Below are 27,128 nucleotides of genomic sequence, written 5' to 3' on the forward strand. Positions count from 1 at the left end.
CTGTATAGTTTCTTCTTATGGATTCGTCTATTTAATTCTCACAATGGTATTTTTTAAGTAGAAACTGTAGGTGTATGGATTTTTACAGATGAAGAAACTGAGTCTGAGAGTTTAACTAACTTGCCCAAGCTCATTCAGATGGTAACTGGCTCAGAGGTCAGAGTTACATTAATTTGCTCTATTTTTTTTTTATCAGAAAATTGATAGTATGTGTATGTGCACACACACATATCCATAAAAAATATAATGCTGTACCCTTAACTTTGCACCCTTTATTGTTATGTTTTGTCACATAAATTTTTATTTTAAAAGATAGCATGTTACCGTTGGTATAATCATGTATTCAATAATATACTGCAGTATCTTCGAACTCGTCCTGTTTCACTCCCTTGGCAACTCCGCTCAGTAGAGTTAGGAAGCTTGTCTTACGAATGTGATTGGTGAATAGAAGTTCGTGCTTCACTTAAACTTGTGCCGATGAAGAGTTTGAAGAGAAACTTGTAATCTTCAAATTGATGTTTGAAAATTATCATGTGAATAGGAACTCTTTGGGAGGCGTATGTGTTCTTTCTGCAGGTCCCAGAGCAAGGGCAGGTGACTTTTCTCTCTAAACTGCCCTGGGTGAGCAGGGAGGGCGGTGACTCCTCCTCAGTGATCTCAGTTGGCCTGAGCACGATTCACTGACAACCACAAGGGGCTCGAGGTTTGTTTAGAGACAAATTAGGAGGAAAATTAGAACATTTTTTTTTTTTTACGGCCTCCCAATTTATAGATTATGGGACATTCTTTCTGGTCATAGCATTTCCTCCCTTATTTTTATATTTCTTAGACACTTGAAATGGAAATAATACTTGTCATTGTTAGGCAGTCATTGGACAAATAGCAGAGGAAAGGACATGCCACTGCTTATTCAGTCAGTGGGGTTATCATGATTTGTGTTCTCTGTGACTTAGTTTTTGCTGAAAGTGTGCCAGCAGGGCCTTGAAGCCCTCGCAGAAGTCACCTGGCGAAACGAGCTGACTCAGACCGTGGCTGCAGGCCAGCTGTGTGTCCCCATGGTTTTATTTATGTCTCTTTGGACGACTAACTTTACTGGGGCTTGGAAAAAGAAGATACGCCAAGAAGTATGAAATTGCGTTTTTATTATTTTTCTTTAAAAGCTACCAATGAAAAATGTTTTTGAAGACTTTTTATTTAACAATAGTATGAACTTAATTGAGTAGCAAAGTGTAATCATTTTTGTGTCGCCCTGCTCATCTGCTCCTGCCTGTCTCATTCTCCTGTACTGGGGTGCGGCGGGATTCTCAAGGTGAAATACAACATCATTTGAATTAACAAAAGGAGCCCAGCCATTCAAGGGAATGTAATTCAATACTGTCATAAAACTATTTCGGGGGCAATCATCAGAACAATATATCCTAGCATGTTAACATTTTTCCAGGAAATAGTTTTATCCATTTGCTGTCCTCTGAACCAGTGCAAACTGCAATCGCTGGTTAGGGAGTCTCATTAGCTTTTTTTGTGTATGAGTAATGTGGGGCCATTTACAATGTCTGCATCCTGTGAAATCCAATAAAGGAAATCCCACAGGAATGTGGCAGTCATTGGGAAGGGCTGCCTCCGCACGCAGCCACTGGGTGCTCTCACATGCATGCTTCCCTGCTGTACTACGGGGAGACCCGAAAAGTCTGCTTTTGTGCACAATCTTGTAATGATTGTTTTTCCTTTTGAAGGCAGAGGAAAGTTATGCTCTTGGGCCTATTGTTATTATTTATAACCAACAGTATCACTACTGTGCACCTTTTAGGAAGTACAGCACTAGGAGTTTCCATTGTGTGGAGTTCAGAAGCTTCTCTACTCTGTTATGTGGTTGATCTAGTTGAGTTTTCTGTTTAGGATATCTCAACAGCTACCATCTGGGTGAATAGTATTGACTTAGGGGCCTTCCTTGCCATCCATGTGAAAGCAGGCAAACTTTTTTTGAGCATTACTCACTTGGTAGGATACGTTTATGGTTTTCCTAGCATCTTGCTCACACTTTGTCTGCTGTCATCTTTATCTATCCATAGAGGATGCTACTAACTCATTTATGAGCTACATTGGAGATAAGTATTATTATTCCCATTTTATAGTTGAATGATGGATGCAAAGGGAAGACCCACTATCAGCGGTAGAAATAGGACCACAGATTTCTGACTGTGAGGCCAGACTTTTAGGGAGAATCCAAGGAGATATCTAGAATGGATAGAAATAAAATATTTTAGGGTTTTCCATGAAGAATAATAAAAGCCCCTGATTGGTTTGTCCCTTTCTGACCTTGATTTTCATGTCTAAGGTGAATAGTTATTCAGTGTGTTCTAGCCCTCTAAAAAATTAGAATATGTACTTTTTTAATTTCACTGTAAGTTAATATATATTTTATTGATAATTATTTGCTTAAAAATTAGGTTGTACTTTAATTGTCACCACCATAAAACATTCTATTAGAGGGCTTGGGATAGAGGTCCTGTGAGTTCAATTCTGTCATGTCCAATAATCCAATTGCTAGCCTCTGTTTACTGTTTACTTAAGTAATGTGGTTGGTTATGGTTGGTTTGTGGTCCTCATGAATCTATTGTGGAAGCTGCAGTTCAGCCACATTTTCCGAAGCTGCTAAATATGAATAATGGGTTATTTGATTCACTGTTGTTTTGAGAGAAGGGAGTAGAGGATTGGTAAATGCTGAGTTTATTCTAGAAATAGCTGTGATATATCAGGAAGGAGGGGGGTGCACATCCTTTCTAAAAAGATTGAGTGGTTTAGGAAGGCTGGCTCTTTTTTTGATATTCTGCTCTGTTTCTGGCTGTAATTATTTTGTGACTGTGAGTGTAGTCCATTGGTTCCGGACACAGATCATCTGGCACTTATTTTTGTTGTGGAAAAGGCTGCAGGCATCCTCCCCAGGCATAATCAGTTACATGGAAAAGCTCACAAGAGTAGAAGCGCCTCATGAAGATTCCAGGGACAATGAAGCACTATTAAAAATTCTAACTATTTCTAGTTATGAGTGAATCAAAAGAACTGCGTAACATAAATTAATTTTCCCCCTGAGCTGTCAACATGGGTTGTGCCCTTCCAGCCACGCAAATGTGGTGTTTACTCTAATTTGCTAATAAAGAAAAAAGCTTCTGGTTAAAAATAACATCTGTCCATTGACTGAAAACAGCTTGGGTCATGAAAGGAGTTTTCAGTACATTATAAAAGCTGAGTTTGGCAAGATGTTTGTCTATCATAAAAGTTGTAACAGCTTTCGCTTCTTTGAGGTTTTAAAGGGGAGAGAACACGTTTCAAGCAGAAGGCACTTGAACTTGATGAGTAGTTTTTTTTTTAGTTTTCCTGGATCTTTTTTTTTTTTTTTAAACAAGGGACACATTTTCATTGAGAAGAACTTTTATTTATTTATTTATTTTAGATTTTATTTATTTATCTTAGAGAGAGGAGACACAGAAAGAGAGACAGAGAGAGAAGGGGGGGAGGAGCAGAAAGCATCAGCTCCCATATGTGCCTTGACCAGGGAAGCCTGGGGTTTCAAACCAGCGACCTCAGCATTCCAGGTCGATGCTTTTACCCACTGCTCCACCGCAGGTCAGGCTCCTGGATCTCTCATCCCTATTTCAACAGTGTAGTCCAAATTAGAGACTTCTTCAGGGTCTCTGTTCCTACAGATTGAATTCTTGACCTGAGATGACGTTTTCTACTGCTTATTGATAGCCAGGTTTTCTCACTCATTCTGTCATTTTAAAGAGATGGGTTTACTGGATGGTCCCTGACTGGAGCCATGCAAAACATTTAACTGATATGTATCATGTTATTTCTATTTGGCACTTGATGGCTTTTCATTAAAGAAGAAAATTGTTTATATTTGTACATATACATATAAAATCACATATTTATATAATTACATTGCCTAATTTATTGAAGTTTCTGGAACATTATAATTCTGATATTGGTTTGCTATGATAAATGGTATATTTACCATTGGTCTGCTACTTCTATTCATTCTTTGTTACTGATTTAGCAGAGACCACAGTAAATGATTGTAAGAAACTCTTAACACTAGTTTGAAAGACTATATGCACTTCTGTGTTCATTGCAGCATTCTTTACAATAGCCAAGATTTGGAAGCAGCCCCAGTGACCATCAGTAGATGAGTGGATAAAAAAACTGTGGTACATTTACACAATGGAATACTACTGGGCTGTAAAAAAAGAAGGAAATATTACCTTTGGTGACAGCATAGATGGACACGAAGAGTATTATGCTAAGTGAAATAAGCAGTCAGAGAAAGACAAATACCATATGATTTCACTCCTATGTGGAATCTAATAAACAAAATAAAGAAAGAAACACAGTAGAAACAGAGTCATGGATACAGAAAACTGACAGCTGGCAGAGGGGAGGGGAATTGGGGGCTGGGTGAAAAAAGTGAAGAGGTTAAGAAAAAGATCTCATAGACACAGACAACAATATGCTGATTACAAGAGAGGAAAGGGGGAATAAATGAGGACAGAAAAAGATTTGACTTTTGATGGTGAACACACAGTACGTTATACAGGTGATGTATTATAGAAATGTACACTTGAAACCTATATAATTTTATTAACCAATGTTAACCCAATAAATTCAATGAAAATTAAAAAAAGAAAAACAAATATATGTCCTCAATTCATACGTTTAGCTTAGAGGCTCCATGGTTCCATCAGCTCTTGGAGTAGTCACCCATCGTCTGCCAAAGTTTGAAGACTATTAATAACTGAGAGTAATTTATTCACTTTCTAACAAGAGAGTATTTTGGCTTTGTTGCCATATAGTCAACCTGCAAATTAACTGATGTGTCAGTTGATAAACGTGCATCTCCATAACATGCATATGTAAGCTAGGATTGATGGAGATGCCAGGGAGAGGCAAGTGGAGGCACGTGTGCCCTGAACAGGTTTTAGATGGAATGTGTTACTGAAAAACTAGTATTTAGGGATATATAGCAATAATAAAAAAAGTGGAAGGCACAGAAACCTCATTATTTAAAAACATATTAAGTATTAAGGATCCTGATGTCCTTTTTCTCTTGCTGCAGTGCCCCTGTCCCCTTTTGCCTAAAACTCTGCCCTGATGGCCCTGACAGCTGGCCACTGGGGGACAGACAAATAGGGTTGGGAAATATGACCAGTACTATTGGTGTTTCTTTGCCTTGGTGATTAAATATTTTCTTCCCGCGTTGTACTCAAATCAGTGATCCATCCCGTTGGACAATTTACTCTCATTCAGGAGCACTGTATAATACCATATGTAGTGGTATTTAATTTAGGTCTAGTTTGAAAGGAAGAAAAGATCCAGTGTCAATTGAACTTTGGTGTTAGAAGAACTAAAATCTAGTTCAGATAGTGACTTCCTTCTTACTTGAACAGACTTTAGTACCTCCTGATTGCTTTTGCTGCTTCACTCACCATAACACTGGACAGTGAACCTGCCGCCCACTCCGGAACTAGTTTCTAAGCAAATAAGTACTGAATGGCTTCATGGTTATTCTGAGATAAAACCTAAGTATTCATACTTTCAGATACCTTCTTATCTTCTTACTTCCTGTGTTCTTTCTTCTTTGGGTTAAATTTTATAGTTAAAAAAGGAATTATGTATTCAAGGGCATTTTGGAATAGACTTTAACACATACAAGAATAACTGCTGTCAAATCTTTTTTATTTAAACTTAGGTATAGTTGCCAAGACATGGAAACAATCAAATTGTCCCTCAATAGAGGATTGGATAAAAAAGATGTGGTACATATATACAATGGAATACTACTCAGCCATAAGAAATGATGACATAGTGACATTTAGGACAAGATGAGTAGATCTTGAGAACATTATACTGAGTAAAATAAGTAACCCAGAAAAAGCTAAGAACTGTATAATTTCACACATAGGTGGGATATAAAACTGAGACTCATGGACATGTATAAAAGTGAAGTTGTTACCAGGGGGAGGGGGATGTGAGGGAGGGGATAGGAGAAGGATGTAAAAAGGGACAAATATAAAGTGATGGAAAATGATTTGACTTTGGGAGATGGGTATACAACATAATCAACAGTTCAAACTTTATAGAAACCTTTACCTGAAACCCGTGTACTTTTATTGGTCATTGTCACCCTGTTAAATTTAATTTTCTAAGTAAAATGTAAAAAAATAAATTGAGGTTTATAAATAAATAAAAAACAAAAATTCACTAAGCTAAGTTCTCAGCCATTCCTAGTATCATAAAATTTTACTTAACATTTCTTACCCCAGCTAAACATGCCAAACATCTTTCTTCAGGGTATTCTATGGAAGTCAATGGTTGGAGAGCCTTTCTCTATTGAATCACAACCCTGGTGGTGTATATAGGATGGACCAGTTAATATTAGGCAAAATTGTGTACTAAAAAGAACAAGAGGTAGGAAGTCTATTTACGCTCTTATTTACCAGGCACAGTTTTTGGGCTTATCCGTTAACCTCCTTGAGTCTCAGTTTCTTCACCATTAAAGAGGAATAGGATACCTGTCCTTATTGCAAAGGGTTGTGTGGAGTTTAAATGAGGTGATGGATATGAAATGCTTTGCAGGCTTTAAAAAGCTGTGCAAATATATGATGTGGTCATTTTTATCTCTGTGTTAGGTAAGACACGGTTATAGACAAGGCACTGATTAATCCAATGTTGAGGTTTCCTCCTCTCTAGTTAAGACATGCATTTTTGCCCTTGTGATCAGTGAGGGATTTCTTCTACCATGATAAGAAGTGAACCTAAAAGGGGAGAAGCTTATTATTGAAAACAAGTTTGGAAAGGAAAATGAAGATACCCACCAAACACACACACACACACACACACACACACACACACACACACACACACACACAAAACCCAACGGTGAATGATGCTTTGAGTATTTTTTTCATAATTCTCTTTATTTACTTTAGTTGTCAGCATGTGACTTACTTGTAGAAAACTTAGTTTTTGCTGACCCCCAGTCACTTCTGAGTAGAAACATTTCTTAAAAGTCTGGAGAAGATCATATGTCATTGCTCATATTGGGTAAAGGGAAAGTCAGAAAAATCTGAAGATGCACTAAGTCTTTCTAGTTATTGTGTTTAATGGGTTTTCCCAAAGATTCTGCAATTCAGTAGAAATGGAGAGAAAGAAAAGTTTAGAAAAGAAAGATTGAATGACTCATGCGGCGAAACTCTTCCTTCTCAGTGAAGGTGCTTCTCAGGTTTCCAGGCTGAATTCTCCATTGCCTCCAAATAAACTAAACAACGAGTTATGTTTCGCTGTAGTAGAAAGAGTGTCTGTCATATTACCAAGAATATTACATTTTTTAAAGATGAATTCTAGACCTAACCTTTTTATGAACTAGTATAAATATGTCTTGGTTTTATGTATTTTGAGTTTGATGAAATGTGTGTTATAGTCTTTGCTTCTTTCCTCTTCCATTAGGTTCTTATTCATTCTCCTAGGTCCGAAGGGGAAAGCCAAGTCCTACCATGAGATCGGCAGAGCCATTGCCACCTTGATGTCCGACGAGGTAGGATATTGGGAAGATAGTGATCTGTGAATGTCTTACCTGTGTGTTCTCAAACTCTAAATGCAGTGACGTGAACTTTTAAAAGAATATTTAACATATATTAGTTTTAAGAATGGAAAATGTTTAGAAAATAAAGGAAAATATGTTTTATTACAACATAAAATTTACTTTTTGAAACTGTATAGATGTCAGCTTATTTGCCACGAATGACTGTACCTCAGTTATAAAGAAGGCTGGCAACCACATCATTCTAATTGAATTATACATTCAGAAAGCTCCTTTTTTAGATATTTGCATGAAAGACATGGAACATTTGCTGTCTTAGACAGTTTAGTTATTGCCTTGATAAGTAGATAAGCAGATAAACACTGTCTACATTCCAGAATATACATAATGTTCTTTTTTCAGTTTCATTTTTTACCTAGCTGATGATATGTAAGTCCCTAACACATATCTTAAGCCTCTCATAGCTAGACAGATATCACCTGCTTAGAGCCCTTTGCTTTAATGTGTTGCCAATATAATTCTGATCTTTCTTTCTTTCTTTCTCTCTTTCTTTCTTTCTTTCTTTCTTTCTTTCTTTCTTTCTTTCTTTCTTTCTTTCTTTCTTTCTTTTTCTTTTCTTTTTTTGCGAGCACAAGAGAGAGAGAGAGAGAGAGAAAGGAAGAGAGAGAGATGAGAAGCATCAACTCGTTGTTGTGGCACTTTAAGTTGTTCATTGATTGCTTCTCATATGTGCCTTTTTGGGAGTTGGGGGGGCTCCAACTGAGCCAGTGACCCTTTGCTCAAGCGAGCAACCTTGGGCTCAAGCCAGCGACCATGGGAACGTGTCGTTGATCCCATGCTCAAGCCAGAGACCTTGGGGTTTCACACCTTGGACCTCAGTGTCCCAGGTTGGCACCCTTTTCACCATGCCACCATCAGTCAGGCAGACTTTTTTTTTCATAGTTAACGTAATTTGTGTGTTTGAGAGCTGCAGTGTTTGGTCTTAATCCAATCTTAACACTCAGTATGAACTTTTTCCTTTTTGAATTATTAGCAGTGGTTTGTCCTGGTAATTTTTATTTGACAGAATGACTCTTTAGTGTATTTCTCCAAATCATTGTCATCCAGTTTCTATAACAACTATATCAGTAATGGTACGTACCCATGGGAGATGATAGGCAATGTTATTTTATAGTACTGATAGAAGAAAAAAAACATATAAAAGAAACAGCCATTTGTTTTCTCATGCCTCTCCCTATATTCTTTAGGTTTATTACTGAAATATTTGGGGGCAAGCTGAGTACTAGGAAATCCAAAAGTATGGTTATATTACTGTTAAAGTGATTTATACATAGCATTCCTCAGGCTGGGCATATGGGGCATGTGAAGAGTTATCTTATTGGATCAGCACGTTTCTCATTTTTCTTTAGGTGTTTCACGACATTGCCTACAAAGCAAAAGATAGGCAGGACCTGATTGCTGGCATTGATGAGTTCCTAGATGAAGTCATTGTCCTTCCTCCTGGGGAATGGGATCCAACAATCAGGATAGAGCCTCCTAAGAGTCTTCCATCATCAGACAAAAGGTATATTATCAAGCAGTTGGGGGTGTTAAACCTTGAGAAGGAAGTTATATTTGGTAAAGGAAATGGAATCAGGCAACTGCCCTAATATTTTTAGATTTCCATTTAACTTGATGTATTATCTCACTTCAGATGAATCACACATGTGCCTTTGTTTGACATCTCACTAACCCTGTAAAATGAATGTTATATGTGGTGATGTTCTTTGGTGATTACAAATTAGAGATCTCAGGTTATGATATTAGACTACATCACAGGAATTCATTAGGGATGTTTTGGGTACTCTCTGTACATGTGAGAAAACCATTTTACTGAAGAGGATGTCCTGTAGATTTAAGAGGTTAAGAAATTAAGGGAGATAATTGAGAAGAAGCCATTTTCTGAATATCTGGTTTTTTCCAGGTAAAACAGTTTCTCTCTCGTAGGCAATATCCAATTTGTGCAACTTTTCTATTCCTCCAGGCATTTGTCTTGGCTCTAAATATAACACTTTTAGACTTGTCTGTTAGGATGGCAGAAGGAAATCATGATATTTCTCCCAAAGGATTTTCAGCTCATTTCTTTATTAATTGGTGCATGATACAGCGTAGAGGTAGATAAGTACAATACACTAATATTCTCTTGGGCTCTGATGTCTTAGAAAGAATATGTACTCTGGTGGAGAAAATGTTCAAATGAATGGGGACACACCCCATGATGGAGGCCACGGAGGAGGAGGAGGACATGGGGACAGTGAAGAATTGCAGAGGACTGGACGGTAACTAATGGATTCTTTTGTCATTCATGATGAGCTTCTCCTTAGATCTAAACTTCCCTTCATCTTTCTATCAGCGTGGTATTCACTGGTGTGTACTTTTGTTCAGCCAACAAATATGCTGTTCACAAAAATTAAGGGATATTTCAAAATGAATATGAAGCGATAAAAAAGAAGCATTTGATTTTTTTTTATTAAACAACAGCATCAGAAAAAGCAAATGACAAGTCAAAAAGAAAGTTGTTTGATTATGCAAATGAGATGCAAAACCAACTTTTATTTCATTGGTGAAAATGCGAAAGGCTGAAAGTACTGGAGTATCTACACGTTCCCTGGTCCTCTGATTTTTGTGAGCAGTGTATTTATAGAGCACTTAATTGTCACAACCACTGGGGATGTAGCAGTGAACTGAACAAAAAGCACTGTCCTTATGGGTCTTTGTAGTGGTGGAGACAAACGGTGAGCAAATCAAAGAATGTGGTGATGGATTTATGGGGAAAAACAAAGGAGAAGTGTGGAGTTTGCAATGGGAGAAAGCTGTTTTAGATAGGATGGCCAGGGGTAGCCTTAAAGAGAATTGCAACATTTGGGCAAAGTCCTGAAGGCAGAGGTGGGAGACAGACCATTGTGATGTGGGGCTGGGAGAGGAGACAGGAGAGCGCCTGCTATGTGCTGGGTTGGCATGTGGCCAGTGTGCCTGGCCCGGAGTGAGTAAGGGGGTCTTAGAGAGGAAAACAGAGATGTGGGTGGGTACGTGTGGCAGAAAGAATGAATAATGCGCCAGTCTTCCCCTCTTGGCTTTCATGATTCCATCTCTGCCCTGTACATTTACTCAGAAGTGGGTGACGTCACAGAAGTAAGTAACTCGCAGGTCATGGTTACCCCAGCCTGCAGTAGGGAAGTCAGGTTTCCCAGGTTGCTCTGGCCAAATCTCTTTTCATGACAATTCTTCCTCCTCTACTGTGTGGCTCTCCGTTTCATTTTGGGTTGAGTAAAATTTAATAGGATACTCATTTTATGAAAACATGTCTGTTTTTTTTTTTGTTGTTGTTGGGTTTGTGGGTTTTTTTGGTGAAAGGAGGGAAGATAGTGAGACAGACTCCTGCATGTGCCCCAACCGGAATCTACCTGCAACCCCGTCTGGGGCCCATGGTCAAGTACTGAGCTATTTTTAGCACTGGAGGCTGATGCACTCGGACCATCTGAACTATCCTCAGCACCTGGGGCTGCACTTGAGCCAATTGAGCCACTAGGTGTAGAAGGGGAAGAGGGACACAAGGGAGAGAGAGAGCGGGGAGAAGCAGATGGTTGCTTCTGCTGTGTCCCCTGACCGGGAACTGAACCTGGAATATCCATACATCTGGCTGATGCTCTATCTACTGAGCCACCAGCCAGGGCCAAAAGTATGTCTTTTTAAAATCACTGCACGGACATTTTATTGTTCCATATTTCACCTTTTCTAAATGCATTGAGTGTCTGCAGGATGCTGGGTACAACTCTGGGCCAGTGAGCACCAGACGAATAGACAGTTCTTTTTTTTTTATAAAAAGATTTTATTTATTGATTTTACAGAGAGAAAGGGGGAGAGTGAGAAGTATCACTCATAGTTGCTCCACTTATTTGTTCATTGATTGCTTGTTGTATGTGCCTTGACCGGGCAAGCCCAGGGTTTCAAACCTGTGACCTCAGCCTTCCAGGTTAATGCCTTAGCCACTGCACCACCACAGGCCAGGCTGAATAGACCGTTCTTATCAAGTGCAATAGCCATAGTTGAAATTTGAACTATGACTAAAGGTCAAGACATCAGAAAGCTGTTGAGTTTTGAGGGAGGGCATTGTAGGCAGAAGAACCATCAAGGGGAGGCCAGGATGTGAGGCTTGGCTGGGAGGTTGAGTGGACTGATGACAAATCAGCTGACCTGCTAACATTTGCAGTGGGACTCAGTTTGAAAGCTCTCCTACCACATACCTGCATGACATGACATTCTCCCTTAGTTTCTTCAGGTCTGCACCCCCATTTCACCTGCTCAGGAGGCCTGTTCTGGTCACTATCATATTTCAACCACTGCTCTTCAACATTTACTAATCCTCTTCCCCACCTTGATTTTTAGCACCATGCATTTTACCTATTTTGTCTTCTCCACACAGAAAGTAAACTTCATGAGGGTGGATATTTTTTTCCCCTGTATTGTTCACTGTTGTATCTCCAGCACCCAGATTAGTGCTGGACATAGCACAGATGCCCAATAACATTTGTGGGATGATGAATGAATGGATGAATGAGGCTAGAAAGGAGGCTGTGACAAGATTATAAAGGTCCCTGTATGATCTGCTCACATGGTTGGATGTTTTTCTTCATACGGTGAGAAATTTTATTTATCTAGACAATTAATTCCTTCTCATCTAAAGACCAACTGTCTGGTCTTCAAAGAATATGGCACCTAATTTGGTGACAGAGAGAGAAGGAAATGTTATCTCTAGTCTTCTGGTTTTATCTCAAGTGGTAAAACAGTCCCATGTTCATTCAAGCACTTTAAATACAGACTCTTTGTGGTTTAATAAGTTATCTCTTGGTCCATTTATTGGTAATTTATTTTACATTGTCACATGTCTGTTTTTTCCCTGCCCAGGTTCTGTGGTGGGCTGATTAAGGACATAAAGAGGAAAGCACCTTTTTTTGCCAGTGACTTTTACGATGCTTTAAATATTCAGGCTCTGTCAGCAATTCTCTTCATTTATCTGGCAACTGTAACCAATGCTATCACTTTTGGAGGACTGCTTGGGGATGCCACCGACAACATGCAGGTGAGTTTGGTCTGGGGGAAGATGCAAATAGTACAGCCCAGATTGCCTGCCTCACCCCTGCTGCTCAGTTATAAGCAGATGGCCTTTCGGTTACTCAGCGTGATTTTTTTTTTTTTTCCTGGATGATACGTTTTACTTTGCTTCTGGCCTGCTGCTATATTTCCAACATATCAGTAATTATAAAAATAGCTTGATGAAATCTGGCTTGAGTCACAAATGGAGAAAAGAAGGGAAGGAAATGATATACAGTTCTATTTGGGCAAAAGCATATCAAATGCTGTAGTTCTGTGCAGGGCACAAAGTTTAGTTCTCCTGCTACCTTGCATGTATGGACTATATTGTTGACCTTGAAGATCACGTTCTTTTAGGAATACACGATTACCTGCATTTTACATATGAGCCAACAGAATCATCAACTGAGTGATTTAGTCAAGGGTGGCTTTGCTTCTCTGTCAGTAGAACTCAGCTTTAAGAAGTACAAGACAAGAGTTGTTCCTCCTGTTCCTGAGTCTACTTCTTGTAAGCTGTAAGAACTCTGGGCTAACTTATTTTGTAGGAGCCAGAACTTAACTGGTTACTTTGCCTTCCTTTTGTGTCGATAATACCTGACATTTTAGTGACAGAAAAGATACCTTTGATTCCCTCAATCACAAAAAGAAGTACAGAACTACTTTTAGTTGATCCAGTCATTAAGAAAAAAAATATGCACTGTGCTAGGTATTGAGCACAGAGTAGTGAGTGTGAAGGTGATGATCGTATGTAGAGAAGCAGATTCAAGCCCCCTTCAAACGCTGCCCCTCTCTTTTCTTCTCTGTACCGTTTAACCTCTGTGGTATTCCTCAGTGCTGCCGGCCAGCTTAATTTTTTTTAAAAAAATACAGCTGATTCCCAATGATTACTTTTCTTCCACTTCTGTTTTTCCCCCTGGGCACATTTATGTTTTAGACATCTGCTGACACACAAACATAGGATGGGGACTAGGTACATTGCTCCAAGTAAAAAGGGAGGAACTCTTTTAAACAGTTGTATTTAGTTTCTTAGGAGCACTTTTTACCTTTTATCTCTTATCCAATATGGCATAAAATATCATCTCAAAACTTAGAGGCTTGAAACAACCCTTTTATTTCTTTGGGTGGTTGATGGACTCAGCTGGGTGGTTCTCTCTTTGGTCCTCACGCACTGGTGAGCTGGCAGCTGTGGTTGGAGTCACCGGAAGGCTTCTTGACTGACACTGGTGCCCAGGCTGGGCGGCATGTGAGAGCTGGGGACTGAGGACCCTCCCGTGATTTTCCCACCTGTGACTTTCCCACATGGCTCGCTTGGGCCCCTCCCAGCTGGGGGCCTGGGGACTCCTGAGAGCCCTGCTCTGTGGGGAGTGGCGGTTGCCACTCAGCCTGCTTATTCCCATCGGAGGGTACTCAGTATTCCTTCATTTTCAGATTTTCAACAAAAGGTTGAAATTTCCTATTTTTATGTGAGATCTGGTGATTTTTAAAATATTGGCAACTCATTGACATTCTTAAAATAACACTGGGTTGGCCAGAGAGCACGTCTCGGTTCCCAGTGACGGGCCTGCAGCCTGGGGACGAGAAGCCAGGCGTGGCGGGACGTGGGTGACACAGACGAAGGTGTTTCCCCCGTTTTTCCTTTCATAAGAGAGAAATGAAAAAAGGTTGCATGATAACAGTGATGTCAGTAATAGAATTTTTATAAAATCAGACTGTATTTGAGTGGAGTACACTCTTCCTCCAAACGAGAGCATAAGGATAACGGAAACAGTTCCTTCCAGAGAACCAGAGGGAGAAAGGCACGGAGAAGCCCCCGGGGCCAGCATCAAGTGGGGAGGCAGCCGTCTGTTAGGAGAAGAAGAGAGCTGGGATGTTGAGAGACTAGCAACTCTCTTGTCTTTCAGAATACAGAGACTTTCTGTGCAGTTTTAAAAGATTTTCTTTTTCGCCTGACCTGTGGTGGCGCAGTGGATAAAGCGTCGACCTGGAAATGCTGAGGTCACCGGTTCAAAACCCTGGGCTTGCCTGGTCAAGGCACATATGGGAGTTGATGCTTCCAGCTCCTCCCCACCGTCTCTCTCTGTCTCTCTCTCATCTCTCTCTCCCTCTCTCCCTTCTCTCTCCTCTCTAAAATGAATAAATAAAATTAAAAAAATAAAAATAAAAGATTTTCTTTTTCAATTATAGTTTACATTCAATATTATTTTGTATTATTTTCAGATGTATAGCATAGTAGTTGGAAAAGAATGTACTTTACCAAGTGTTCCCCCAAGTATTTCTAGTACCCACCTGGTACCATCCTTCGTTATTACAATGGGATTGACTGTATTTCCTATGCTGTGCATGCTGTCACTATTTTGTGATGACCAGTCTGTACTTCCTAAAGCCGTTCGTATTCACCCAGTCTCACAACCCCCTCCCACCTGGTAGCCATGCTCTCTCTATCTATGAGTCTGTTTCTCTTTTGTTTGTTAGTTTATTTTTGTACAGATATTTTTTTCAAAACTTTTATTTTCATGGATGTTCTTCTCATGGAAATAGAGGCATTATAATACCTCCTGTGTGTTGTTTATTGCCTTTAAAAAACTGAATTGAACTTCTTAGCTTTGGAACACTTCATCTGAGATGAGACGTTTGTTAAAGTCTATTGTGGATCCCTCTTTGGTGAATTAATTTCTATATGAGTGAGTTTTTGTGAAAGTAAAGGATTCTGTTATGTACCATTAACATGGGTGTTATTCTTTTCTGTGGTAAATTACACAGGAAGGGCCTTGCTGGTGGAATAAGTTGTTTTCTGGGTTTTAAAAACCTTATGGACAAACATAAATGCTTTCCATGGTCAGGATGTTAAGTCATTTACTAAAATGACCATTCGCTGGGTGTTACTTGTGGGAGTTGACTTAATTCAAAGTATCCACCTCAAACCTATGAGGATATTTGCCAGACATAGTTTGATTATTTCATTAATACATTTTTGTAACAGCATTGATACTTTCACTAAAACTATGAGTTTATTATTTTAAGTTTTAATTTCTTTTGGGTGAAATAATGCTGTTATTAAGTGACTGCCCAGATCTAAGTCCTGGGTTTATAAATCTACAATAGTCTGTATAGACAGAAATTAACCAGTACATGCACACATATACCCAACTCAATGGTTATATAGTAATTTTTCATAGCCTAGTGTTTTAACATGAAAAGTTTACCTGCAGTCATCATATTAGGTTTCCTTGCAATGGTAGATGACTGCATGTATATATACATCATACACACATATATGTTATATCGATTTTTAAGGACCCGGGCGTAGGTGACTGGACATACTGCAGAGCATCTCCGCCCTGAGAGGGTGTGTACTTCAACAGACAGAGGACTAGATGCTCTGGCAGTGGAGGAAGTCTTCTTGTCTTGGCATCAGGACAACAAAGTGTTTTGTGGATCTGGTGCTAAGGCCCAGGTCATTTCACAAGTCTATGGCAGAGGTTGATTCATTCCTTTGAAAATATTTATTTACTGTCTGCTGTGTGCCAGACACTATTTTAAGTGCTGGAGATACAGATAAGTGACCGAAATAGATAAGAAGACTATCCTGACAGCATTTACAGTGTAGGCTGTCGATAAGGCTATCTCGTTCTGTGCCCCCAAGAGATAGCTATAGTGGTGTGTAGTGGGCTTATTCAGGGGGTGAGGGCCTCTGGCCCTGTTTGGCACACTAAGCATAGATCAGGACTAAGCAGAAAAGCGCTGGCACAGCCTGAAATAATCTTCAGTTATATCACATGCCTTCACAATGCAGCAGTGGGTTCCTCTCAAAAGCACAGCAGTGCAAATGAGTCAACTGAGAACAGTGTCCTTGCTCTTAAAGGCAGACACTCAGAGATGGTTTACAGAGGGCCTTTATTTTCAGGCTCCAAATAGACAGGGGTGCTGGGTAGAAACATGTTGTGAAAACACAGATGAGTCACTGCTTTGCTGTTGTTTAAGCAAACTCTTTTGCCAGCTTCTGTGCAGGAGGTCTTGCTTACTCAAAGACAGGAATTTACATTTAAGCATTTATTTTAGAGCTCACACACACACACACACACACACACACATCACATTGTATATAATAATGTATATATTGAATAATTACATATAAGTTTATAAGCTATATATATAGTTAATATTCCCTTATATTTGTGTGTACACGCACACATTTAATTAGAAGCTGATCTGGGGAGCCATATGGATCATTTCCCATGCACCTGTGTTAAAAATAAAACAGTTGAAACCAGGATGGCTCCCAGCATAATCAGTTTTAATGGCCGCAGGGATGACTGTACGATTGCCCCACCCCGGCATTTTGACCATGAGAGGACACTGAGCCTTCCATAGTGATGTTCTCCGCTTTCTTGTTTAGTGTGGGCAGAGTTTAGCTTGGGCCTCTGGAGTTCCTGACTGAACCATTTCGTCAACAGTTGACTTTACATTCATCACGGATCTAGTCCCGGCTTGATAAGAATATAACTTTTCTGAGATCCAGAAATTGTTCTGACACTTTCATTAAATTTTGAATTTTTATTTATTTATTTATTTATTTATTTTTTACAGAGACAGAGAGTCAGAGAGAGGAATAGACAGGGACAGACAGACAGGAATGGAGAGATGAGAAGCATCAATCATTAGTTTTTCGTTGCTCATTGCAACACCTTAATTGTTCATTGATTGCCTTCTCATACATGCCTTGACCGCGGGCCTTCAGCAGACTGAGTAACCCCTTGCTCAAGCCAGTGACCTTGGGCTCAAGCTGGTGAGCTTTTGCTCAAACCAGATAAGCCCTCACTCAAGCTGGCAACCTCGGGGTCTCGAACCTGGGTCTTCCTCATCCCAGTCCGACGCTCTATCCACTGCGCCACCGCCCGGTCAGGCCTGACACTTTTATTATTATACACCTATTACTCTTACTCTCCTCTTTAGTAAGTTCCACAGTCATAACAGTCTGGTTGGTCCCCTTGGCATACTGTAATGTAAACAAGGGCTTTTCAGCTTCATCATCCTAAAAACATGTCCTTTCCGCAACTAAATTCTGTCAGCATACACGTCAGTTCACTGTGTAGTATTTATATTCTTGGTTGCCAAGCAGACATACTGTTCTATTCATTTAGATACTTCTAATTAAATTGTTAAATGTCTATTTAACAAATATTTATGGATTGCTTAGTCTACGGGCAAGAGACTGATATAGAGAACATTTTTTGATACTTCATGGCAAGTGTTTGGGTTATTTAAAAGTTGAATGAAGAAAGTCATTTTAGTTTTTTTCCCAAGAGTAAATATAATCCTATTTTCACAACCTTATAGTAAAAAATACAGTAAGATTTTTAGAATTCTCTGAATTTTGTGATATTTATGGAGCCTAACAGAACACATTTTAAGGGAACTTGTCTCATCATAAGGAACATTTATAGCTGGCGTCTCCAAATTTGAGGCTTTATTTTAATACACTGTCATGCTGAGAATATTTAATCAATTGGCTGAAGTTGGAAATATATAATTTCTTACTCATAAGTGGTATTCCTCTATGAGATAAATATTTCTTTATGAAGCTTATCATATGCAGTTTATAACAGCAAGATTAAAGCAAGTTGATAATTGCTTCACTATAGTTAGGGCTGTTTAGTAATTTTAGCTTACCTAAATGTTGCAAGTTGGTACCAAAATTTATTTCTTCCTTGAAGTAGGAATATGAGTTGACATGTTTCTCTGCCTGAACTAGTCTTCCAGACACATATTTACAATTTTAAAAAGTCAGGTGGGGATAATCTGTTGGAGTGGTACAACTGGGTAGTTTTGCTAAGCAAAGTAAATGTCTACTTTTCCGGACAAAGTCAGGGGCTCTGCAATGTCCACTGCTTTCAAGGCAGGCTGGCCATTTCTTCTCTTGGGTGGGATTCCACCCAGAATAATGTGCTTCACTTTGGGTACAGCTTCTGAGTTAAACCTGTTGGATTGAAGGTCAGTAATTGGTGACCAGATTTTATTTTACTTACCAGAACTTTGTTTGGTTATTATTATTATTATTTTTTTATTTGAAAGACCTTTGTCAACTGTTTTCTTGGTGATCAGAAAATGATAGTGATTTAGGTTGTTTGGGGATCCCAAATGTTAAAAATTCCTAAAATTATTTTGTGTTTGGCTTGAGATGATTTTTGAATAGCTTTATGTTTATAAGATATAATTAGGCATTGTAGAAAACTCAAGCAACACAATAAAATGACATGGAATGTAATTTTACTCTTAAACTCATCATCACCCAGCAATAAGCATTATTAACCTTTTCAGGAACATTTTGCAGTGCATGTGTAAACAGATCGATGTATAGGATTTTATATGAATGAGGTCATAAACATGCTGTTTCAAAGCATGACTGGTATTTAAAGGAAGAATTTTCACTTCAGTATGCATCTTGAGAATCATTTTTAATGACAGCATCTATTTGTACACATGATACTTGTACTTTAATTTACTTAGTAAATCCCGTTACTGGACTTTTAGCTTTCCCCAATTTTCTCATCTATAAACAAAGCTTTGGCCAATTCATACTTCTACTCACTTGTCTACACCCTTGCAAAAACAGGATTTTGTCCCATATTTTCATTTTTGTTATTCTGAAGATTGAAAAAGATAGCTTATTCTTATTTAATTCAAATTTATTTGATTTTTTAGTGAGGGTAAATAGCCTTGTTTTTTTTTTGTTGTTGTTGTTGTTTTGCTCTGTATTCTTATTTAAATTTGTTTGTATTCTTAATGTATTTTCCTTTTAGGCATTTGGTATTTTCTCACTGACTTGTAAGAACTCTTGTGGAATAAGGATATTTTTCTTGTGCTTTTCAGAAACATCACAAATATATTTTCCTAGATTCACCTTGTCGTTTAACCTTATATATGATTTCTTTTGCTGTATAGATTCTAATTTTTATGTAGTCAAAATCTTCAGTCTTTTGTAGTTTCCTATTTTCATGATATATTTAGAGAGGTTTCCCTACCCCAAGATTAGAAAAATATTTACCCACATAGCTTACTTCTCTTATGTTTTCATTTGCATTTTTTTGTCCATCTGGAATTGATTTTTGTGTAAGGTTATACTGGCATTTGATGTTTGGGCACTTCAGATGATCTAGATACGTACTCCCTGCTCTTCGAACAAAACAATATTGTAGAGCCTCCTTCTCCTGCCAGTCCGTCCTGTCAGACTCGGAGTTGAAGCTCTTTGGTAAAGGTTTTGGCTCTACTTTTCTTTAAGCAGGGAGCTCATTTGTCTTTCAAGTCTTCCCCTTTGTTCAGTTCCCACTGGGCAGTGTAACCAGAAATCCTGTTTATGACGACAAAGCACTTTCAAGCCGAGTAGCTGGCAATAAAAGTTTGGCAGCTGTGATCTTCCAGGACGGAAATCACTGATTTATAGGCTGTAGCTACACAGGTGAAGTAAAAAATGAGGGTTAGAAATCCAGTCTTTTTCCCCATTGCAAATGAATGGTCTGTGTAACTGAGCCTTAACTATACTAACCAGTCAATCATATTTTGAAAGAGCAGGGAATGTTCCTTGAATGAGACTCAAATTGGGGCCACATGAGAATCACCTGGGAATCTCTGAAAAAATACTGATATTCCCTAGGCCTGATCTTCAGAGATTCTGATTAATTTTTTAAGGTAGAGGTAAAGAACCAATACTCTCTTTTTTCTTAAAACAAACAAAAAAACCTTCCCAGTGAATTCTTACGTGACTCAAGTTTGATTAGATACTCACTTCATTTCCCCACTCATTTTCGATCATATGGCTTGATTTACGCTGGGAGCCTGACATCAAAGCTCTGCAGGTAACCCGGAGCTCAGGGCCTCTTTCCAGCGGCGATGTTTAAATTAGGCGGCATTGTTCTTCTTGGCTAAATTTCAGAATCAAAGACTTATTAGAGAAATTTAATTTTAATAATTCTACATCCTACACAGTGTGTGTAAATTACCAGCAACAAAGGCCAGATTTTCTCTTTATGGTTAGAAACTTTAGTGTTTTTCTGTTTGTTTGTTTTTTTTAAATTGAAGTATAACAATAATGTTGGTGAATGCTGTATCATTTTCTGCCACCAAAATGTTTTATTTTCCAAGTAGTTCTTGGTTGAAAGTTATCAAAGAAATAGGAAATCTTTGTATTGTTTTGAGGGGGGGGGGGAGTTTTGCCATTTTTCTCTTTGTTATTGCTGTTCCGTAATCACAGGGTTGTGATTATTATTCTGAATAATCAATTTCTTAATAAAAAGAGATAAAACAACAATAGTTATGTGAAGATACTGAACTGCAATCAAGTCAAAGTTGACAGCATAAATTAAAATTTTTTAATTTTTAATGCTAGTCCTACCAATCATAGTTGGATATCTTTTCCTCTGTGATCTCGGTCCTATGGTCTGAGTTCTTTTACGCGTAATTTTTAAAAATTTACTTTGGGACTTGTGTATTCTAGGCTGTTTTGTGAAACAAGGGCCATCTCTGGTTTAAATTCATACTCTGATGTAAGCAGAGAAGTAGTCAAAACTTGTATTGGATGTGGATTTTTTTTTTTTTTTTTTTTTTTCATTTTTCTGAAGCTGGAAACAGGGAGAGACAGTCAGACAGACTCCCGCATGCGCCCGACCGGGACCCACCCGGCACGCCCACCATGGGGCGATGCTCTGCCCACCAGGGGGCGATGCTCTGCCCATCCTGGGCGTTGCCATATTGCGACCAGAGCCACTCTAGCGCCTGAGGCAGAGGCCACAGAGCCATCCCCAGCGCCCGGGCCATCTTTGCTCCAATGGAGCCTCGGCTGCGGGAGGGGAAAAGAGAGACAGAGAGGAAGGCGCAGCGGAGGGGTGGAGAAGCAAATGGGCGCTTCTCCTATGTGCCCTGGCCGGGAATCGAACCCGGGTCCTCCGCACGCTAGGCCGACGCTCTACCGCTTGGATGTGGATTTTGACTTCATTGCTGTAAAGTAAAATGATTTCGTTTCATTATATTTGGTTCCGTGTGTTTAGTAACACAGGAAATAAAAAGAGGCAACTCTCCAAGGCGGTGATGTTGCTCCGAAAGGCGTCTGCTGTTTTAGAATTTGCTCTGGGGAATACTGAAAATCTAAAGAGGCCTTTTCCTCTTTTCTCTGAGGACTAATCTTGATCTTTTCATGTCACTCCTTTTTACTTTCTCCATCTTCCTCTGGTAAAGAGGCAGGCTGGGAAGAAGGGGATGAGAAGCAGGAAAGGAAAGGGAACCAACATTTTGCTGTATTTCTGCTTCATCCTTAGCTCCTTATATATTCTTGTCATATTTAGTCCCAGTGATTGTCCTGTAACATAGTCCTTGATGTTCCAGATGAGAGAATTAGGAGTTAGTCTGGTGATTGGGGAACTGAGATTTAAAGTCAGATATTCCTGACTCCAAGACATACTGTTTGTCATGAGCCACATGGAAATGACCTTGGAAATAATCTATTTCAACTTCATTTTATATCTAAATAAATACATTATGTATAGGTTACTCTTCTTCAAAAAATGTATTATCTATCAGAGACTGTGCGAAGCACTTTGCATACATTATCTAATCTAACACATACACTAGAGCAGAGAGAGATGAAGTAACTGGTGTAAAGTCATTGCATGAATGGTATAGACTAGATGTGAATTTGAGATTTCCTAACTCCAGAGTCCATTGTTGTACTATCTCAGCTCAGCGTTTTTCTCTGACATGAAAAAACTAAATGTGACAAAGATTAATGACATCCCCAAGATCATTAGCTCTTGGTGGCAGAATGAAGTCTAAACACCAGAATTGCTGACTGCCAGTTACTTGTTCTTTCTACTATTCTACCATGGGCGACATCTGCTCAAAGATGGAATAAAATAAAAGCCTAACTGAATGGAACTGGAGCTCTCTGTGACACGTGCTGCTTCTGCTGCTTCGGGCTCAGACATCTGCATGCTGGGAAGAAGGTGTAGACGTGTCTTTATGAGTTATAGCTACTAAAAATATAAACATCCACACATTTTCCCTTTTTAAAAATATATCACCAAACCCTGAATACAATGTTTCAGAGAAGGGATTTCTGATAGTTCACTTATAAATCACTTTAAATTCTAGGTACAGTTAAACTAAGGTTATTCATTGCATGAGACTACTTTCTAAAATTTCTGTATTGTCCAGGGTAACATGTCAAAATATGGTGAAAATAGTTCTTTTCTCAGAAATGCTGGAAGCATCTCTAAGTTCAAGCAAATTTCTTTTCAGGGCAGTGTATATAATAAATCACCTTTCTCTGTTTCAAAATTGTCAGCAACAGAATGGAAACTTGAGCACTTACCGAAGGATCAAGTACTGAAATAAAAATAATAACTGTCACACGGCATCCATAAATCAAAGCCATTTTCTGGAAGAGAGTAGCTGTTATCTTTACTGAATGAGCAGAGATGGCTGTTGACCTTTGATAAGTGGAACATAGGGTATGATTTGGGCATTTCTTCTTGAATTCCTTTAGCACTTCCCTAGAGCCTGCAGAGCACATGGAGGTATGATGCACAGAACGAGGAAAAATGCGATGACACTAAGAGACCCTGTTCTTGCCCTCAAAGTCATTAATAGTGATGACCAATCAAGTAGAGATTCTTAATCTAGGATTCCTCCTTTCTTTCTTCACATTCTCTTTTACACCCTATTGATCCTGCAATAGTGATGAGAAGCAGTCACTCCATGCTTGATAAAGAATGATTCAGTGTAACTTTGCTTGTCACATGTACCCAGTGTGGCTTGTCCCGCCCCGTGGAGCATGCCAATCCTACCCTTTCATGTTACACACACTAAAGTAAGTCATGAAAAAGAAAGATAAATTATCAAGACATAGAAAACTCCAAAGTCAATGCACAAGGACTAGAAAAGCCCACATCTAAGAATATCCCAGGTTAAGATACACCTTTTCTCCTTGTTCAGGGTGAAATGGTGGTTGCGCAGGTACCATACTCCAAAGACTTGTTGTAGCACATCATGTGACATGTGAATTTTCCCCTTTCATTTAACCCTCTGGAACTCAGTGTCTTCATGTGTAAGATTCCCTAGTGCCGATACGATTTGTTGGGCACTAGGGAATCTCGTCTCTGCATAAATGCTGCCTGGTCCTGATAACCTCGCTTGTTAGTCTGCTTCCTGAGGAAGAACGGGACAGATATTCTGAACAAGTGTGCATTGGTTATAAAATCCAAGATGGCACCCTTCTGCCATGCATTAGGACTCACATCCATGGAAATAAGATCTCCTCCTACCAGACTTCTTAGAAGAAGAAACTGTCCTGAACTCTTTCAGAATGAGTGTACTCTCTTTGTGAGAAGCCAGCTTTATTAATTGTCAACTCTTGTTTTTGTGCCCTGTCCCCACCCCAGCTCCATTATTACAAAGTGCTACACTCAAGGACCTGTGTCTGTTTTATGAATTGAACTCTACCCTTAAAGGAGAAAGATGTACTGTTGCTAATATCATTTTAAGGAGAATTGCTGGCTTTTGAAGCAGGGTAAAAATATTTTGAGTAGTTGTTATAATAAAGGTCTACTGGATGACTTTTGAGTGAAGATAGCACTTAGTGTATTTCAGTTCTGTAAGTTGATTTCAAAAAACAATTTCTTTATCACCGTTTGTGTATTATATGGGAGTGAATGAAAAGTTGCTGGAGAACTATTGGGGCAGTGGGAAGGGACTGAGAACATCTCAGATTCCCAGAAATCCAGTCTGCTCCACTCAGAGGGTTGTTTAGATTAAGAGGTGTCTTGTTTTATGTAAACAAGCATCATGCTTCTATGAACAAATAATTATTGTTCAGTTAAAGAAGGAAGTTTTCCTAGTATTATTTTATTTTAGCATACACATAAAGTTACAGAAATCACATTATTTTTGTACTGTATAAACTTATTGACCATTAAATATATTTTGTCTTTTAAAGATATATAATACTCATTTAAAAAATGTCTTATCTTACAGGTTTCATGGTTCGGATTTATAGCCTTATATATAGACTAAGAGTCTCTGTCATATTTTTATATTTAAAAGTTATCTCAAGAAAATATCATTTTAAATTTACAAAAGGACCTTTTTACAAATAAACCAAATGATACAATTAAGAAAGTTAGCATAATTTTGTAAGTCAGTGATGTTCTGTGGTTGATTTTTCTTTGTTCTTGTTTTGCTCAAGGAAGATAATGGTTTGATTTCCAGAGATATAAATAACTACAGGGAGATGTGGCCACACAGGTTTAGCTACTTATGTCCCTGCACATATATACATTTCCTCTAAGTCAAAGTAAATCGAAGCTCAAAGTTCCTATGTAAGTTTACGTTGGGCCATGAATATGCTTTAAGAATATATTTTTTGAATTGATCCCATAGAAATTGTAGGATGGAGGGCAAATCACTTCTGTGTCCCCTTTGCTCCCTTCTCCCCTTGTAAAGCTTTACCCTGAAGAAACAGTTGATGTGCATAAAATGTAGCTACCTATAAGTATCTGCTATGTGCGAGGTGAAATCAGGTGACAGCAAACACGAAAGGTGACCACAAGGAGAGAAACACCATCCAAAGCACCCAATCACTTCTGCCCACGTGGTGGGACCACATAATGTAATTTTATGTGCAGAAGCTTCAATTAGTATTTTCAGAATGGATCAGAGTCATCTTTCACCTTCTGTAGTCCACCACCAGTCATTTTAGTACTGTAGTTCTTTGGAACAATGCAGCCATTGGGGTAGAGAGGAATGACTAAATTGTATGTGTGGTGAAATGAATGGTGATACTCAAGTTGATAAAAATCTATTTGTATCTGTTTGATATGTCGGCTGTGGCCCTCATAATAGCATATTCATATGGCTTAATTTCCCTAGTGATATTACACGCAAGAAGAAAAAAGACACTCTTTTTTAACACCTGTGTTTTCTTCCCATTAGGGCGTGTTGGAGAGCTTTCTGGGCACTGCTGTCTCTGGAGCCATCTTTTGCCTCTTTGCTGGCCAGCCACTCACTATTTTGAGCAGCACAGGACCTGTTCTAGTTTTTGAGAGGCTTCTATTTAATTTCAGCAAGTATGTATATACATATCTAGTTATAAATTAGGATTATTTAACTGTAGAACATTCATCATCTAGATAGAGCACAGAATAGTAATTCAGTAGATCAGAACATGGGAGTTGTAAGACTTGGAGGTTGAAAGACCCCGAGAGATTAAGTAGTCCAACAGTTATTTACATTCGATTCAACTGAGGCCCATATGTTCTATTATCTGCTTGCTCTCCCTCTGTGTCCTCTGACCCCTGTTGTCCTGCTTTGTGCCGCAGGGGGCTGACCTCTGTGGAAGGAGACACTCAGGCTTCTTTACTCTTCGGCTTCCTGTTGGGTGTGCCTGAGTGCAGAGCACCGATAGGACAGGAACGAAAGAGGGCAGGATGTGTGTCTGCCTCCTCCCACCTCACTGTCTCTGCTTTAGCACAGTAGTCTGATGGTGGCTTGTCTCTCATGGGCATGACGATTATGATATTAATATTTTCTTTGAGGAATTGATGGATTGTTGTAAGAAGAAAATCGAGTTAAGCATATTTTCCAAGTGGCCACATTAGCACACAAATGGATTCAAAATAAAATTGGGTATTCTGGCCTCTTTCTAATGACTCGAAGAGAGAATTGCCTTTACTGGCAGATCTCAGTCCTTAAACAGATTGCAGAAATTCACAAAACTTGCTAGTACTTGTTGGAATTTCTATATTCTTTTATTATACATTTTTAGGATTTTAATGTTTGTTAGAAATGTCATTACTTAAATAATACCCCATCAACTAAATGATTCATATAATTGCCTTTGAAACTGTGTGCCATCAGAAATTATAACAAGGCAGAAGAGAGGATTATTTAAATTTAGTGTTTTGAAAACTAGATTGAGAACATCAGTAAGGTTCTTAGAATTTAGATTCTGAATTATAAATAATGTCATGAGTTTTCTGTAGTTCATTACTACACATCCCTCCTCCATTATAATTCTCAGAAGGACATAGGAAAGAATTCTGCTCATGTCAGTTTATAGAAAGAGTCAAACAGTTTTTATATGTTTAAGAAAACATTGTGTGAGACAAGAAAGCCTCTGTGGAAATATTAAACAAGCATGTACTATAAACAGGAACAAACATGCACAACCTCTGCAGAAAGATTTATTGGATGCAATGTGATCAGAGCCTTAATCTACAGAAAATGTTTGCATCTCAGTTTACTTTATATAATTGGAGAGAGATTATTTCCTTTCACTAAGCAAATTCCTTTCTCACTTTCCCTTCTGTTTCATCATAATTGCTAACATAAACTTAGTTCCAAGTGATTTATTTGA

The 27,128-nt window shown here is 38.7% G+C and overlaps 1 protein-coding gene across 7 annotated transcripts in view; it reads left to right on the forward strand.

Annotated features, from left to right (window-relative positions):
* SLC4A4 (solute carrier family 4 member 4) overlaps positions 1 to 27,128 on the forward strand; it is a 392,384-nt gene that overhangs the window by 287,372 nt on the left and 77,884 nt on the right. For all 7 annotated transcript variants that reach the window (XM_066386293.1, XM_066386292.1, XM_066386294.1 and 4 more), the window contains 5 exons: positions 7,504 to 7,591; positions 9,007 to 9,161; positions 9,799 to 9,915; positions 12,542 to 12,716; positions 25,706 to 25,839. In XM_066386293.1, the coding sequence (XP_066242390.1) occupies positions 7,504 to 7,591; positions 9,007 to 9,161; positions 9,799 to 9,915; positions 12,542 to 12,716; positions 25,706 to 25,839 (669 nt within the window). The remainder of the gene's footprint in view (positions 1 to 7,503; positions 7,592 to 9,006; positions 9,162 to 9,798; positions 9,916 to 12,541; positions 12,717 to 25,705; positions 25,840 to 27,128) is intronic.

The sequence above is a fragment of the Saccopteryx leptura genome, chromosome 5 (assembly GCF_036850995.1).
Source record: "Saccopteryx leptura isolate mSacLep1 chromosome 5, mSacLep1_pri_phased_curated, whole genome shotgun sequence".
Classification (NCBI taxonomy): Eukaryota; Metazoa; Chordata; class Mammalia; order Chiroptera; family Emballonuridae; genus Saccopteryx; species Saccopteryx leptura.